At 36.5% G+C, this 19429-nt stretch overlaps 1 protein-coding gene across 1 annotated transcript in view; it reads left to right on the plus strand.

Annotated features, from left to right (window-relative positions):
* The window catches only part of LOC132561318 (alpha-mannosidase 2C1-like), a 46604-nt gene extending 36559 nt beyond the window's left edge, over positions 1-10045 (plus strand). Inside the window, exons 28-30 of the mRNA XM_060226042.1 lie at positions 644-816; positions 4041-4144; positions 8643-10045. Of these exons, the coding sequence (XP_060082025.1) occupies positions 644-816; positions 4041-4144; positions 8643-8772 (407 nt within the window). The 3' untranslated portion in view covers positions 8773-10045. The remainder of the gene's footprint in view (positions 1-643; positions 817-4040; positions 4145-8642) is intronic.
* Positions 10046-19429: the final 9384 nt, after the last annotated feature.

A 19429-nucleotide genomic window follows, 5' to 3' on the forward strand; every position in this document is an offset into this window, starting at 1 on the left:
AATTTTTTTTTATATTGGATATTGGATCTCTGAAGTGGGAGGAGCAGGGCCCAATACAGGAAAAAGAACATTTTGCTTTGAAATCATTGGGTGTAAGGGAATCAGTTTTATACAAATGGTGGTTCTGGTCCCCTGAGGCAGGAGGGATGAGGCCCAATAGGAGAAAAGTGAAAATGCTTTCTGCTCCTCTCTGCTCTGTTTCTCTTGGATTCTGTCCCTATTGGCTCTCAAGTGTCCTTTGATGAAGACTGATCAGTTTTGTATAAATGGTTGGTGTTGATCCCCTGGGATGGGAAGGGCAAAGCCATATAGAGAATATATAGCAAATTCTCTTAAATCCTGTGGTGAAAATGACAGTTATAAAGCAAATTGAGATGAGCAATACAGATCCTATGGGAGTGTTGTTTTAACTTCCTGGTCTTTGTTATACTTAGTAAATATGTTTCAATATATAATCAATAAGAAATTAGAAAAAATAATGTTTTAAGGTTGTTCTTCAATTGTGACTTTTTCAAATCATCTGCAGTCTGTTTATAGTGTTTATAGTTGTCCAATGACAAAATCTAATTATTGCTACATTTCTCAATGATAACAGAGTGCAACAGGGATAACTGACCTTTATCAAACTGCATTGTCTTATCAGGAACATTCCAAGAGGCTGGGGTGATACAACAGGCCTATAACCTCAACTACCCACTGTATGTACAGCAAAGAGATGACACAGGGGAGACAACTCCGGTAAATAGCACAGCTCTGGAACCCACAAGTTTCTTCCAACTTGACACTCCACAGGTCATCCTGGAGACTGTAAAAAAGGTAAGATACAAACAAGCTTCAAGATGTCAAACAGGAAATTTCAGTATGGTGTGATGGTAGGGTCTAAAGAACAACTGACCACTGTATATCCCCTCATTTAAGTAATCCCAGGGGCTATCAAAAGGATAAGATAACTTTATGTATTGTCATTGTAGTGACCCAGGGGCCATCAAAAGGATAAGATAACTTTATGTACTGTCATTGTAGTGACCCAGGGGCCATCAAAAGGATAGGGTTACTTTATGTACTGTCATTGTAGTGACCCAGAGGCCATTAAAAGGATAAGACATTCATGTACTCTCATTGTAGTGACCAAGGGGCTATCAAAAGGATAGGGTTACTTTATGTACTGTCATTGTAGTGACCCAGGGGCCATGAAAAGGATAAGACATTCATGTACTTTCATTGTAGTGACCAAGGGGCTATCAAAAGGATAGGGTTACTTTATGTACTGTCATTGTAGTGACCCAGGGGCCATCAAAAGGATAGGGTTACTTTATGTACTGTCATTGTAGTGACCCAGGGGCCATCAAAAGGATAAGATAACTTTATGTACTGTCATTGTAGTGACCCAGGGGCCATCAAAAGGATATGGTTACTTTATGTACTGTCATTGTAGTGACCCAGGGGCCATTAAAAGGATAAAACATTCATGTTCTCTCATTGTAGTGACCAAGGGGCTATCAAAAGGATAGGGTTACTTTATGTACTGTCATTGTAGTGACCCAGGGGCCATTAAAAGGATAAGACATTCATGTACTGTCATTGTAGTGACCCAGGGGCTATCAAAAGGATAGGGTTACTTTATGTACTGTCATTGTAGTGACCCAGGGGCCATTAAAAGGATAGGGTTACTTTATGTACTGTCATTGTAGTGACCCAGGGGCCATCAAAATGATAAGATAACTTTATGTACTGTCATTGTAGTGACCCAGGGGCCATCAAAAGGATATGGTTACTTTATATACTGTCATTGTAGTGACCCAGGGGCCATCAAAAGGATAAGATAACTTTATGTACTGTCATTGTAGTGACCCAGGGGCCATCAAAAGGATATGGTTACTTTATGTACTGTCATTGTAGTGACCCAGGGGCCATTAAAAGGATAAGACATTCATGTACTCTCGTTGTAGTGACCCAGGGGCCATCAAAAGGATAGGGTTACTTTATGTTCTGTCATTGTAGTGACCAAGGGGCTATCAAAAGGATAGGGTTACTTTATGTACTGTCATTGTAGTGACCCAGGGGCCATCAAAAGGATAGGGTTACTTTATGTACTGTCATTGTAGTGACCCAGGGGCCATCAAAATGATAACATAATTGTTTCTCACATACCTCACAAGGTGATTGGTTGATAGGGATGGGATAGCTGTATATTACATGGGATAGGCTAAGACAGCTGGTATATATACACAATAATGCTACTCACAATAGGCTAGCGTCATCATTTTATGTAGTGTGACCATATCACAACTGGATAATTTCTTCAGCTTTGATGCAGATTTCATGGAACATTGATGATGGCGTGATAAATACAGTTTCACAACGTTGATTTTATAACTGTGAGAAAAATAATCAAACATGGGGAGCCTTGGCCATGCTGTCAGCCAAACTCTTACACAAGGGCTTAGATATTCCTGTTATTGGAACAGATCTGTGTAAAATTCTATTAGTGTTCTCTTATTGTGGTGATTCAGGGACTTTCAAAATGTAAAGATAACGGTATGTTCCCTGTATCATATGTATCACTGCATTGGCAATGTAAAATTTAATCAAATTGATAATTAAACTGATATTTTACTGGTAAAAATGTAACAGTTGACTGTTTGTTCAAACCAAATAAAATATAATGTAGGTTAATACAGAGTGAAATGATGTTAGATTTTATCATCTACAACATTGTACAATCTATTTAACAAATTGGAGAATTCTATTGACTGGTATATCTTATGTTTAAATTGATCGGTATGTTGGCATCCAACTTCATATTCAAGGTCTTTTATCAATAATGACATTCCTATGAAAATATTTTAAACGTTTTAAAAAATTACAGTGTAGGGGAAAATTGAAATAAATTATATAACCTTAAGTATCAGCATTGATATAATTTCAGCGATTCAATCATTTGAACTTAACCTGATAGACCAGAGGATTCTAGTTGACAAAGGCAAAGAAAATGAATTCTTTCTTTGATTAAAATGTCAAAAAAAAAATCTGTTAAAGTGAGAAATATTGATTTAGTGATAAGTCAGCCTCTTCAGATAAACACTAACAGCGGGATTTTTTGGAGGAAGGACATGAAAGTTATATGAGAAATGATGAAACAAGGAAACCATACCCAGTTAATGGACATATTAAACAATAAAAACTTGATATTCAATCAAACATGTTACCATTCTGTGTGACACAGTTAAGATTGGGTTGTGAATCCAGGAGATAAGACTCTAACAATTTTTCTCTTATTTAACACTGACACGTTTCTGGTTTATTTTCGACTCAAACAGAACAAAAAAAGTTAAACTGTAGTAAATGAATAAAAAAAATGATGGAGTGATATTGATGATGCCCTGTGGAACAACCCTGTATTTTTTTTTATAATTTATCAATCTACCTCTGTGACAGGTTGAAATGTTATATGAATCTTGGTAAGGATCAAGAAATCAGTAGAAAGGGGTATAATTTAATCTATTAAAGAAAGTGTCTTGCGACCTAGATTTTAGTCTATATTTAGAATGAAATTATTGAAATGGATGATAAGAAGAATTGATTATTGAATTGTAAAGTTCATGCTACGTATAATCAAGATGAGGTTGTATGATGTCAGATCCATCATGTATTGTTTCACATGGATGTGATTTTATGGAAATCTTCACTTTTGTGACAAATGTGATATCATGAAGAGTGCATAACTGACTTCTGTGATATGTCACAGGGAGAACACTGGGGACACTAATTGGACATGTGACAAATAGATACAAATTTAAATTGATATTAAAGTGCTTTTATAGAATACATAAGGTTTTCTGTCAAAGCATCCAAGTCTTAAAGCTTCAGCTCTAGTTTATATATGTGTAAATAAAAATTTATTTTAATGAAATTATTTGATATGGTTGTTTTTGGTCGGTTCACAAGCAAAGCTATTTGTAATGTTAAGCATTGTATAATAGACATATCGATAGCGATTTACAGGCAGTTTTGTATAATTGGTTGTCTTTTACTCTCAGTGTGAGAAGAAAAACGGAAGTCTTGTACTGCGAGTGTATGAGGCATTTGGTGGAGAGACACGGGCCTGTCTGACTTCTTCTGTTCCGTTCAACAATATTTACAGGTAAGCATATGAATACTGAAGTATTAAGTACCCACAAACAGGCTTACTGTACATCTCTCTAGATCATTGTAGATCTAGTCTTACAGGAGCCTGAGAAAAAGTCAGTTTATTAACACAGATCGATGCAGAATTTACTTCATCCGAAATACAGACTTTTGTTTGCTTTTCGAGTTGAGTTGGTGACTATCTTGCACTTGAAAGTGAAACAGATCATCAGACCAAAACTCAGCTCAAACTTTAGTTTGGCATAATCAAGACAGCAACAGATGAATGGAAAAAAATTAGGACCTTAAAGATCAGTTAGGACAGTAGAATACTGTTAAGACTTATGTCCCAAACCCAGAACTTAATCGGTAAAACTTTGTACCTGGATTGACAATAACAATTACACAAACATACCAGCTATTTTGTAGATATGTGTACTGGACAAAAAACACAGATGTATAAAACATATTTCAGTTCCTAACATGTTATTCGCTTTCTGTGTAAAATGCTAAAATGATTATATATGGTTTCCAGGATTTTTTTCCTTTACAAGTAGTTACACTTATAGATAGAAGAAATGTGTTAAAAGTACATAGATTTGATTTATAAAATGGTAATTCTCTAAGGAAATAATGATATTTTATATCAATATTGATGACTGTATTACTTTTGATTTGGGCACCAGGAATGTCAAGCTGAAATACAGACATGAAGAAACATTCCAAACAGTGGTAAAATGTCCATTAGTTTACTGTTCATCTATGGCTTATATGAGGTTCCACTGTATGTATTTATTTTTAACACGGCTCAGAAAGGCATGCTGTGATATTCATGGCACATGCCTGAAGTGCTCCTGATATCAATTAATTATGTGCTCAAGATTGATTAAACAACGGATCTTAAATTCAATATGACCATTCATGAATATTTCATAAATTGTAAAGAAAATCTCACTCTGTTGTTGGTGAAAAGGTCAATACCTCTTCCTCTCAGAGTTTCTGTTGATACAGGAGTTTGTGAAGACCTAGGGCATTAACATTTTGTTCTAGTGCAGCATATTAATACCCCAGTGGACATACACAATGTAATGTTACCCTTGGCTGTCATTCTTTACAGATATGGCAAAGTCATTTGCATTGGTATTTAGTTGCACGGTAAAAATATGCTGGTCAAGTTTTGGTTTAGCATTGGTCAGTTTTTGGTGTTTTTTTTTTTAAATCTAGAGATATGGCCTTTTAGCTTTTCAGAATTTTAATGAAACATTTTGCTAAAATGGTAAGACCTAAGTTTGAGAGCCATACCGATATCCAGTTGGAATGTGATACTAAAAAAGTGCCAAAATTCTTGTTGCTGGTAGGGTCATTTATGTTGCTCCAAAACATCTAACTTTTCTTAAGTTATAAACCTATAAAACTGATGTGAAACCTTTTCTTTAACTATTTGCCTTTAGAAACAGTGTTTCAGTAAAACAAACTTTATAGCTTTAGAAGGGATCTGTACTTTTGAAATAATGCAAACTTTATGGATGACATGAAGAGTTCTTTAGATTAAGTCTAATCATGTTTTTGACAATAAATGGAAGAGACAACCATTGGAGATTATCAAATTTGCAATTTAACAATAAAATTAGCCATTGACAATTCTAAGAAATTGTATTCATTACATGGAAGCCATAATTCAATAAATTACGGAAGATAACAAGAAATTTTGATGATGATTCAGATGACCTTGATATGATGCGTCAGACATTTATTGGTGTTTAATACTCTATCATTTAGGGTTGAAACATTGTGTACAAATTTTTCAGATCTGTTCCATGTAGTACATATTAAGAAACTTAATATTTAACAAAATTATTGTTGTATTTATTGATCAAACAAGTATTTTGCTAATATAGTTTCAAAAAAAGGAGATGCTTTCTAAATAATAACCTTCAAATAATCAGGACATTTATAGGGAGGGAAGATGAACAGGCAGCTTCACCATTAAAATTTAGAGCTGCCTGTTGCAATGTCACAGCTTGATCAATATTCCTCACACCAGTAAAGGAGGAGTGGGGGAGGGGGGAAGGGGGGCTACAGATTATACTAACTTGTTTTCACATCAGCTCTTGTCCATCCTCCTCAGCCAATCTATCAAATTGAAATCTCCCAACACAAAATCTCGTTAGCTTTTGTGATAATTCAAATCTTAATGATACCCTTGGTTATATGATGTGCTTGTCTTGTCTTGTTTGTTCTGATCAAAACAGATTTAAACTTTTTCAGGCTATTTATTTCTAAAGAGGTCAATTAATAAACTGGTAAAATCTGTCATAGAGATATCTTGTAATATCAGTGTTTAATCGTTTGAACATAAATGATTGCCTTGGTTACCTTGAAGGCAATGAATCCTTAAAATCTCTAACAAGAAGTATAATGCCCAGGGTGATATGATGCCAATTATCAAAGACGTTAAAGGCTGGAAGGTTCTCGTCTTCATATTTACACCCTAGAATCATCATTTCATATAACAATCACAGGGATCAAGGAAATTGTAGCAATACTACAGGTAGATATATATTGTATTAGTACATACGCTGATCACAGCCTGACACTAGGACCGATCACAGCCTGACACTAGGACCGATCACAGCCTGACACTTGGACCGATCACAGCCTGACACTAGGACCGATCACAGCCAGACACTAGGACCGATCACAGCCTGACACTAGGACCGATCACAGCCTGACACTACGACCGATCACAGCCTGACACTTGGACCGATCACAGCCTGACACTACGACCGATCACAGCCTGACACTTGGACCGATCACAGCCAGACACTAGGACCGATCACAGCCAGACACTAGGACCGATCACAGCCTGACACTAGGACCGATCACAGCCTGACACTACGACCGATCACAGCCTGACACTACGACCGATCACAGCCTGACACTTGGACCGATCACAGCCTGACATTACGACCGATCACAGCCTGACACTTGGACCGATCACAGCCTGACACTACGACCGATCACAGCCAGACACTAGGACCGATCACAGCCTGACACTAGGACCGATCACAGCCTGACACTTGGACCGATCACAGCCTGACACTTAGGACCGATCACAGCCTGACACTAGGACCGATCACAGCCTGACACTAGGACCGATCACAGCCTGACACTACGACCGATCACAGCCTGACACTACGACCGATCACAGCCTGACACTTGGACCGATCACAGCCTGACACTACGACCGATCACAGCCTGACACTTGGACCGATCACAGCCTGACACTAGGACCGATCACAGCCAGACACTAGGACCGATCACAGCCAGACACTAGGACCGATCACAGCCTGACACTAGGACCGATCACAGCCTGACACTACGACCGATCACAGCCTGACACTACGACCGAACAGCCTGACACTTGGACCGATCACAGCCTGACACTACGACCGATCACAGCCTGACACTTGGACCGATCACAGCCTGACACTAGGACCGATCACAGCCAGACACTAGGACCGATCACAGCCTGACACTACGACCGATCACAGCCTGACACTAGGACCGATCACAGCCAGACACTAGGACCGATCACAGCCTGACACTTGGACCGATCACAGCCGGACACTAGGACCGATCACAGCCTCACACTACGACTGATCACAGCCTCACACTAGGACTGATCACAGCCAGACACTAGGACTGACACTTTGGTTAGTACAAGTATATTTTGACTCAAACTAATCACAGGGCCTGGAGCATTTGTTACTTTCAGTTTGTTTTTAGCCCATCATGTTTACTGTTCAAATTCCGTGTCGGTCATCCATCGTCAGTTCTTAAACAATTCTTGTAACCACTGTTTCATGAGAAGTACTAGATAATTCATTCTCTAATGGTTAGTTTCCTTATGCGCTGAGAGTAATGTGCTCGACATTCAAGAACTTTAAATCAACAATTATACCCCTAAATACTCTGGTACCTATTTCTGATAGCTACAGATTATCAATTCTTAAGTTACCAGAAGTGGAAAAAATGTATGAAATTGATAGTTACAACCAATGGTCTGAGATGGGTTTTTTTCTCTGAACATCTGTATCCCTGCTTTTTCTTGTCACCCTGGGGGATTTTAGCTGTACTTAATATATCTTTTGTACATGAATGTATTTGTTCTACTTAAAAGAATTTGGAAAAAACCAGTACAAAGCATTGAGATGACAACCTTACGTGTATGAAAACCCAGAAGGATAAAAGAAAATTGATCATGCATTAAGTTAACCCATTAAAGAATATTTCCCCTTAGATTGAGGTCACTGCATTCTCACCCTAAGGAATGAGGGGCTGAAAGATTCTCTCATTCTATTAATCTATATTGCAGTATTATACTGTTAACTACACTGAAGGCATATCATATTATCTGGACAGGTGGAAATAGGTAGTACAATGTATTTGGGAGGGTACAAATTCACTTATTCGATGATATTGTTTAATCTAATTTCTTTTGAAAATTTCAGGTGCAATGGTTTAGAGGATCCAGTTCCAGCAGCAGAAACTGTCACAGAAGAACTTGATGTTGGAGAAAATGAAATAACATTCACCATTAGACCATTTCAGGTCCTGTCCTTTATCATTGACCTTCAGTAGAGGTTACCAGAAGGTCATGAGAATTTTAACAGATGGTGTTCCTGTCTCAAGTGCTATAAAAAGAATTGGTGATTAATATTTCAGTTGGAAATTTGAGAAATTATCATTATATGTTTACTGATATATAAGATATTCTAGATTTACACATTTCTACATTATAAACAGAAAATCATGCGTCATCATGACTGTTATTTCTGTTTTGAAATGTAACAGTATGATGTATTGATGTAAGATTGATTTAAAGAGAACAGTTAATTAAAAGTAACACAAACTTTGGTATTATCCTTGTCCAAATTATTCTGACGTCCTATCTTGTAGATAACTTTTTATCTGTGTGTGACATACATATGGAAATGACGACTCCTTACCACATGTATTGTTTGAATGGCTACCCAGGAGCTAGTTACTTGATTTCCTTTTTATAAGGCTAACATTCTTACTGTCATTGACCAATGTAAAAAAACTCAAAATAGAACATGCTTTTTGCCAGATAATGCGGTATATTGTGACAATACTGGTGTATCATACAGTGTATTGTACATGTTTTAATCATTACAAACTTTATTTTTAATACGGGTTGATAGATTTTACACACACTTGGTTACAATTTGTTACTAATTAAAATTGTGGGTACAGGGGGTCTATATCATCTAGGTCTTACTTAAATGATTTCATATTTGTAGAATTCAGGTAGATTTATGTTGGTGAAGGGCAGAATTTCTGACAACAGCTTTTAATGGTATTTTTCTATTCTAAGTCAGTTTAATGCTTATTACAACAAACTGTTATATTAGTTTCATGAATCTGTGGCAGAGAAATTTTTGTAATATAAATGTTGAGAGTAAAACTTGCTTTACATCCTTAAAACCTACATGCAGAAGTGGTGCATTTGCTTAGAAAGTGAGAAGCCACAAGCTTGATCTACAATTGCTTACTATGTACCGTTTCATGTAAACAGCTGGTAATTAACATAATAAGGCTAAACTTTTTCTTTGTAATCATATTTTTCTGTACAATAAGAAAGTATCTTGAATTGAAATAAATATACACGAAATATATGACTGTTAATGTTTATTTTCAGGAAAAAATTTGAATAGAAAGATATGAAATTTATAGTTAATTTGTCTACAGGGAAGTATGTTTATATCTACAAATGTAGAAAATGTGAATCCAGTCCAACAGTTTATTTTTTCCAGTGTAATGAATCAAGGTGTAATTCTACTGATTACCAAGGTAATGAACCTATACATTGTATACTGATGATTGATATATAATAAATTACTACCTTGTAATGAATTCTACAATGTGTCATTCCTGTGTTCATTATATACTTCACATAGAAAAATGGTACATATACAAGTGTATAGTATTACAGAACAAGATAATGATTGTCTCCTGTCTTACCTGTGTAGAAGCATGTCCTCTCTGATATTTTGTTGTTACAGAGTTTGTCCAGGTATTTGACAAGTCTCTCCATCTTACTTGGTGGTTCTTGTCTGCTGCTTAGTGAAACAAATTTAGACTGGGGTGAACAACTCACTCCTGTACAGCTTATCTTGTATTCCCATAGAGTATTTTTTCTGTGAAAGTTTCCGAACCTGTTAAAAAAACATGTATGACATTCTGTTCACCTGGTGTCTAACTTCGGACACTAACATTTGATTATGTAAGTATATGTATGAAACAGTATGTGTTTGGTGCCGTTATAAGGCCCGCTCGCGCCATTTCTGTTTGCTCTTTTCCCGTTTGAACATGTGACATTACTCACTTGGATTGTCGAAGATTCACGTGATGAAACCGAAGACGTATACTCTTTCAGAGCACCTGGTCATATTATTTAATATTCTTTTAGAAGGTGTTCGGTGTAAATCTTAGTTTTGTTTATGTTTTGTCCATCGGATGTGAGTTGACTTACGATTCCGTTGATATGTGAATTTCATTAACACCAAACATGCGTAAAGGACTTCACGGCGAGTATACATTGAAATGACGAGGTTTGTTTCACAAAAATCCAGTAGTTCTCTCAAAAGACATCTGCATTCTACCAAATATTAGTTTCTTCAGGAGCCATGATTGAGAGAGGGACTAAGTGGTACCCGGAACATGCATGTATAGTGAGTTTTATCAAATCAGATAATGTTTAAAGAAATCATTTGGAAATAACCATATACGGACACGATTAATGACAGCTGAACATAGTTCTTAATCCGTTTCAAAATCGAACTTTGCGAAGATGACATGCAAGTATATTTTATGAAATTTCATTAAGAAATACGTTTTGATGCTTAAGGCAGCCAGTGGTAGCCATATTGAATTTCAAGCTTGATCAGAACGTAGAAAGGTTTATTTTTTAAAAATATCTTCAGCAAAAATCAGTGAATAGTCACTCTTCCGAACTTCAAAACTCTAGAATGACGACTTGTGAGTTTAAGTTTTAAGGTCTCATTAAACTGAAACTAGTTGCTGTACATAATTCTATACCCGACTTAAAATCGACCTGAAGCAGGGAACTGTTCGTTACTATTTCGTACAGTTCATGTAGAGATTTCAGTCAAAATCAAAAGAATTCGATTCAATGCGCGGAGAAATATTTATGCAGCTGTCAACACAGACGTAAAGATCAGAGTTTATGTCTCTTTTGGAGACAACACCACGAAAACCCGATATCATTAGGACAATCGGATTACCCGTATAGTGGGAAAAAAGTCTGCCTGTGGTTATTTTTATTGCAGATCTCTACAATGACAGTAACTGCGAAACAATGGTAAAGCAAACAGAAGATATAAAACCCAATATTGAAGTCTGGAAATTGAATCGCAAAACACTGAGACAATTGTGTTAAAAATTTTTAACATGAGCAAAGGGACCATAAGAACACACCGCATGAATTTAAAACACGAGCATGCGACAGAAATGTATAGATTGTTCCACTGGCAAAGAAATTTGATAAGCACATGATTTGACGATATAGAAAGGAGCGTTCCTATCACAGCGAACGTGCCGAGATGTAGCGATCTTAAATTAACACCACACCTACAGTTTGTCTGAGGTTTCGTCGTCACAATAGGAAATGTCTTTGAAGGCGGTGTTGGATGGCGACAGATCTGGTTTCATAGAGATATAACTTTACCTAACACGTGACACCATAATCAATTTACACGGGCATGACGCGCGGTGTGACGTTACAGGGACGTGGATACTGTGATACCTGAACGTTTCACTCCGCCTTGTCCTCTCCATCCTTTTTATTATACAACTACATGACTATTGCAATGTGCATCCCTTCCTCATTTTTTAATACCTATAACGGCACATATTTATTCACTCCAGTTATTATTAAACTTTGTGCCTTGGCCCTACAACTTTTATGGTTGATATTCCCTAAACTGTAAATATTTAGTGCGTGAAGACATTTGCAATATAAATATACGCATCGAAATATGCATCGTTTAAATTTGCAAACAAATCGCCCACAATTTGCCATTTTCTATTACAAACCTTGAACTTTGTACAGAACAAGCTCACATCCGATTATTTACGTGTACCGGAAGTGCATAAGGAAGACCTCACCAAGAAAATTAACGAGTGAAAAGAAACAAAAGTTGGAATGGATAATCGATAACGTTCAGTCTCTTCAGTATATCTTAACAAACAACACGGGGTCTATAAATCTAAGTCACTTCTTCTCGGATGGTTCCAAATGACAGTTTGGAAACTGAGGTCTCGACTCTGAGAGCATCTTTTAATATTACATTGTTTTTGTTTCGTTGCATCACAACACAGTAACAGTATAATTGAGACGGGTGAGAGCGCTTTTTTACGCTATATTTTTGTATGTTTTCTTCCTTATATAGAAACGCCATCGTCTAGCGACTTTTAGAATCAAGTGCTTATCCACATGACAAGAAATTGCACAAGTAAATACGCCATTCATTGCTCCAGGTGAATTCTGATACAACAAACATGTAAAGCTGGTGTAGAGTTGATGTAATTTACTGTTGCTTTCATAGTTTGTATATCTGACAAGTCTGAGAGATGAAATTTAATCAAATGTAAACAAAAACAAAACCCGACTTCGGCTCTTTTGAAAATGATTTCTAATCTGTAATTTTGTTGCTCAAAACAGTAAAGATCAAAGCTAATGACTACCAATTCCAACCTCACACAGAGGTTTAATTTACTTGAACATCTCCATAAATATGTGTTTCAATGAATTTGTCGATGAATAAATTAGTCGATAGAAACAATCAGGATTAAGAGAAGAAGGATAAAAGAATTTTTTAAAAAGTGGAAAAAACATGAGGCCATGGCAAGTATAATTGAGAATTACGATAAATTCAAGTGTGCACGAACTCAAACCCCAATAGTGTTTGACTGGCGATGTCTGATTAATCAATTCCACAGGTACAACATGTGATTACATTAGATGGCAAATTGTTTTCCCTCGAAACGATAAAGATAATAAAATGAAGGATGGCACCATTAAGTTGTAGCCCGACCCGACATTGGGGACTTCTGTTCGAGGTCACGACATGGAAATGGTAGAGTGATGTTCCCCTTAACCATGGTTTGAATTATTGCTGTGTATAAAGAAATGAACCGATTCATACTACAAACCATGATCCGATGCTTTGCCTCCCGAATTTAGTTGCTGAATGCGACATAATATTTTAGTTTCTGACTCTACCGGTACTTTACCTCCCGAAGTTAGTTTCTGAATGATGTAACATAATATTTTATATTCTGACTCTATAACCATAGACACAAACGATCGACATGTCTTTGATCATCGACCATAATAAGGACAATTCCGACTTTCTAACTGCACACTCTCTATGTAGGAAGAAATAGTGTACTGGTATTACAGGAATGATACCATTACAATACAGGTAATTGCCAGCTGGGGAGGAATGTACACACTAATGCTACATAAATCTAGTACTTTAAAGCCCAGTTCATGATTTAGCAAATTGTGCAAAAGACACATTTAGAGTGAGATACAGTAGAGCCAAACAATGAATGGAAGTGCGTCATACAGTTGATTCTCCCTTTAAAGACACGTTAATAATTCTGTTGTTGTATGTAATTAATATACAGTGTTAGGGCTACATCCCAGCACAGGATAAATACACAATAATACTATCAGGGATCACCCTGTGGTCTGGTATACCCCAAGTTATTTACACGCAGACACACTAATATCAATCTCAATTTAAACATTGAACTGCATTTAGTTTACATTCATCCCCTGGAAATCTGCTAAATGTAGCCCAAAGCTTGTAATTATATCGTACTACAAATGGAGGCGACCTGAATCAGTTTACATCTCCAGCCTTCTTAGTTGTCAGAAGGTAAAACATCGCTGTCTCAGGTCAGGTTTTACCGTAGCATTGGCATGAAATGGTACTGGTAAATGGTATTTTAATATAAAGCTTCCTTGGAGTTTTAGGCATGGGGATGGATCGTTGTATATTAATTAAGGATAGTTCTCAACGGGACTTAGGTCCAGTTGATATAAACCATTGAAAACTGTTGGACATCGTATGTCTTGTTTTGATTCTGTTGCGTGAAGCCTGGACTGTTGAAGTCATACAAAAATACGGCAGAATTGTCATCTTACATATTTTTTATGGATATGTAAGGCTTCACTTGTTCACTCCAATATTGTAAACTAGCACTCACAGCAGAAACCATACTTCGGTACCGCTCTATAGAAAATTTCATGACAGTCTGACTTCGGTTCCCGGACTTTCACAGCAGAAACCCTACCTCGGTACCGCTCTATAAAAATATCATCAGTCTGCCTTCGGTTCCCGGACTTTCTTGGTACATAGGTACCGTCACGTCTACAATATTATATCATACGCTTATGACAGAGCATTCCTCCTATTCTCTACCTGATTTTATAGCAAAGTTACTGTTTACATGTGTTTCTGTTGTACAGCCCTTGTTGATTGCTCTCCATTGAAGTTCCCGGGGTATATAGTAATTATATATAGATAGTTTATTTTTCAATGTGTTCATTTGTACTTGAAGTTCTTTAGTTTTTAATTCAAATTATTGATATTATTTTTCAGTATACATGTATTTCTTACTAAATTCGTGAAGAAATATGCTGCTATTCATTAGAATGTCTTTTCGTACGACCATTAGGACAGAACAGACTCAAGATACTGGCGACATTGCTAGAAAACATGTCGGAGTTTGTACCACGCGCCTGTCCGTCTGAAAAGCTTGTTGTATCTAAATGGCAGGTGATACACGTAATAAATGTAATACATCTTTATACAATGTAATACAGATTATACAAAGTAATAAAGGTGAACCAATGAAACGCAGATGTTAAAACGTACTTCAGTGTGTATCTTCCTGATGTTAGTGTAGGGTTTTCAAGAGTTTCCAATTGTCTCCTTCTGATAACAGCATAGAACGCATGTCATTACACCATGTACAATGTCTACATACGAGTGCTTCCGATTGTTTAACAGTGTCTGGAACATGTTTGCTGTAATCTGTCTATGCATACAGAAGTAACGTGTTGTTACAGAAAATACATACTTAAAGACAATAATGTATAACATATCTATGTGTATCGTTCAAGCTTTCAAACTTATTCAAATTTTACTAATTCATTCATATGTACTTTCCACTGTAGCATCTCACAAAAGCTACAGAAATATTTCTAGTATACAATTTGCTGCGTAAGACGAGTTAATAAACTTGCGCTTATTGATTTCTTTGCTCTCTAAGATAGCAAGAACACATCCAAACAATAGTTGATCACATAGTGAGTATCACTTTGGGCCGTGTCTACCTACTGAGTTTGATTCCGGTTCATTGTATGCTCCACTTAGAGAACTGATAACTCGTCGTGACAGGTGGCACATCGCTCTGACGCTGGAACTTCTTTACCTGGAAACAGGGACCACTCCTCATAGACAACAATGCCGTGCTGAGAATAATAAAAAATATATATTGTTTCTAATTGGTAACTAAAGACACCTCCCTCCGTTGGTACGTGTCTTTTTGATGTACTGGCAGGCGTGGGACTCTTTATATCCAATCACTTTTTAACCATGTTGTTGTTAATAAACACGTTAACGTCACTGTAGTATTCTGGAGTTGATTGTGGTTAAGAAAATGTCAAGAAAATATGGAAGTGTAGGTGTAAATTTGTGAACTATCCTGGGAATATGTCCCACCAACTATTTCTGTCGTTCAATGACGAACGAGTGTCTCTTAAAATGTGTTTTAGCCGTTTGTGGGTGCTGATCGTGTCTGAACTAAGCGGTGGTCAATTAGACTACTACAGAGTGAACTTTGTCGTGATCTTGGTATTAAAAAGACCTGTTTCTGACGTGGGTTGTAATAACTCGCTCGCTGTAGGCACATTCGGTTTCAACAGAGAAGAAAAAAAAACATTTCGGGAAGATTAAGGTTTTAATTCATAAAAATAGTAGCGCGCTAGACAAGACATGTCTCGCGTGCTGTGCAGAGTAATTTGATATGATTTCGTATCGTATTTAGAAACAAAGACTAGATACGAAGGAGTATCATTGTGTCTCAACGTAGTTTTTAATTATTGGGACAAGAAAAATTGTATAAACATTTATGTAGTAACAATACGTTACCAGAGTTGAGATAAATCTTGTAACACAGTAGCAACAAGTTGAAATATATTATTATTATTATTACATTCTTAACGGCCCGTCAACACATTAAAGGCCATTAGGACCATCAAATGGTAAAACATACAGCGATCTAAAAGGAAATAACATTAAACAAACCAATTAAAAGTGTTAAAAATCTTACATGGGTATGTTAACACAAAAGATTAAAATGGTACGTACTAGTCTATTATATAGACCAACATCTTTCAGGTAATGTAGAATTTTTCAAATCTCAACAGTTTCAAAAAGGGATTTTAGACATGTAATGTTACGATAAAAACGTTCTCGAGTAGACAGAAGGTCAATGCAGTCCAATAAAATGTTTAACGGTGAATGGCTCATCACATCCTATGCACCTTTCATCATATATGAATGTGTAAGGTATGTTGACCCATCCGAAGACGGGCAAGGACAACTTCGTCTCGGTGGTTGTCTCTATAGCCTGGAGGCCATTCACCGACAACAGGTTTAACGGAGTGCAATTTGTTATTGGTATAGGAATTCAAATGCTTCTGCCACTGAGCTTTTAAAATTTGTTTAATATAATTTAAAATCGGTAAAATGAAGTTTAAAAACAACAGGTGGTAGCGATAAAGCTTCGTGTGCAGCACGATCTGCTTTTTCATTGCCTGGTATTCCCATGTGCCCAGGAACCCAGCAAAAAGCAATACGAAAGTTACAGGCAAGTTCATGATATAGTATTAAGGTATTACGAATGAAAATATTTTCGATATTTCTATTGCTAAGAGTTTGAAGAACAGAAATCTGTCTGAATGTATAACAGCTCTCATTACTTTGTCTCTTTGAATATATTCAAGGGCGAGGTAGATAGCTCGCTCTTCTAATAATTTTAAATATGAAGGTCTAGCAGATCCATACGCGATGGAACTGTAGTCCAATTTTGATCTAAAAAGGGCTCTATAGAGTCTTAGCAAAACTTTTCTATTAGCTCCCCAATCAGTGTGGGACACAACCTTTAGAATATTCAGTACCTTAAGGCATTTTATGTGTGGAAGGAACGACAATTTCCTGTCGAATATTACACCTAAGAATTTCATTTGCTCAACAACCGGAATGGGTGCACCACAGAGAGACAGCTTTGGATCGTCGTGTTGTGTCCGAATTTGACAAAATGCATACAAACTGTTTTTGATTGTGAAAATTTAAAACCATTTTCATCTGCCAAAATTTATAATCGATTCAAACATTCTTGAAGTTGTTTTTCGATGGTATTCATATGCTTAGATCGATAGTCATCGACATAAAGAGCGCCCTCCATTGAAGGGGCTAATGTCTAGAAAATACTGTGTAACCGAAAGAATGCTGCCTTGTGGTACACCCATTTCCTGCTGATGGACATCGGAAAGGGTTGTTCCATTCCGGACTTGAAATACTCAATCTGATAGAAAATTTGAAAGAAAATTGGTAGATTACCTTTAATACATATATCGTGCAGATCTTTCATTATGCCATATTTCCACGTTGTGTCGTAAGCCTTTTCCAAATCGAAGAAAACAGCAACCAAGTGCTCCTTCTTTAGAAAAGCCCCACTCACAAAGGTTTCAAGTCTAACCAAATGATCATTGGTACCTCGCTTAGATCTAAAACCGGTTTTGTAGGGGTGATATTACGCCATTGGATTCCAGATACCAAATTAATCTTGAATTTATCATCCGCTCTAGAGTTTTACAAATGCAACTTGTAAGTGATATTGGGCGGTAACTGGAGGGATCTGTTGTGTATTTACCCTGTTTGGGGATAGGAATCACAGTTGCCATTTTCCATGACTTTGGGACATTTCCCGATCTAAAAATATTGTTAAAAATATTTAGATGTTTCCTAATGTTGACTCTGGTAGATATGTGATCTTGATTTTTTTTAGTTTTTTTGGAATGATTATTTGCAGACGAATTTTTGGAAAAAGCAGATCCTAAAGCATTTGCAATATCAAATTTCGATGTGACTAATTTTCCATTAGTTTTCAGAAGTCCCATTGTTTTGAATGATGTTTTATCACTGATTCGCATTGTCGTCGGAAAAATTATATAAACATTTATCTAGTAACAATGCTTTACCAGGGAGTTTTAACAGTGTAGAACTTCCTTGTAACAAGTTTCAACACCTGACACATCACATAATCAAAACATATTTTTCACAAAACAGATTATACCTTCCATACAGCTGTAACATGTTTATAAAATGTTGTGTTTTATCGCAGCAATGTACATTTATGTTTTTAAACATAGATGCACGTTTCAAAAAAGTAAAACCGTTTCAGGACAGTACGTTAAGGTTCTCACAAAGTACAATGATCAACAAAGTATGATAAAATCATTAAAATCAGTATTATATTACAACAAAATTCCGAAAACGTAGTTCCGTTGTCTCGCAATTAAACATCGTTGGTTAACAATATACAAATGACAGTAACGATATGTTCAAACCAGTATTAAAACCAAATCGAGAATTCAACACAAGCAATGAAAAATTTTATATATAAAAAAACATGTATAAGATTTCACAATCAAGAAACCTCATTTTATGTTTTATGTTTGAACACGGAAATAGACAAGAATCTATCATTATACTATTAACGTTAACAAAGAAAGAGATTGTACAGTGCTTCTGCTCGTCGTTTAAATGCTACATGTAAGGATTTCCCAAGATGACGATTATTTGCTTTCGCTTAACATAGTCTCGTGAATTAAGACAGTCAGTGTGCCCAGTGGAACAGTTGATAGCAACTGGTGATGCACTTTAGCGTGTAAAAGTCTTGATCGTCATAATACTCTGATTTAGACAAAACAAATCTAGGACCAGTTTAATATATGACTGGACCAGTCCCAACACCATTGTCGGTAACCCACGGCAGTCTCGTTACATTTCTCCAGTTACCACAAGCGATAATATGATCAATCATGGCGATAGACTACTTCTGAAAAAAGGAACGAACTTAACGCTTTTTCAGAGCTTCAAATCCCTTTACT

The sequence above is a fragment of the Ylistrum balloti genome, unplaced genomic scaffold (genome assembly GCF_031769215.1).
Source record: "Ylistrum balloti isolate Yb309-2 unplaced genomic scaffold, AGI_CSIRO_Ybal_v1 Utg371194, whole genome shotgun sequence".
NCBI lineage: Eukaryota > Metazoa > Mollusca > Bivalvia > Pectinida > Pectinidae > Ylistrum > Ylistrum balloti.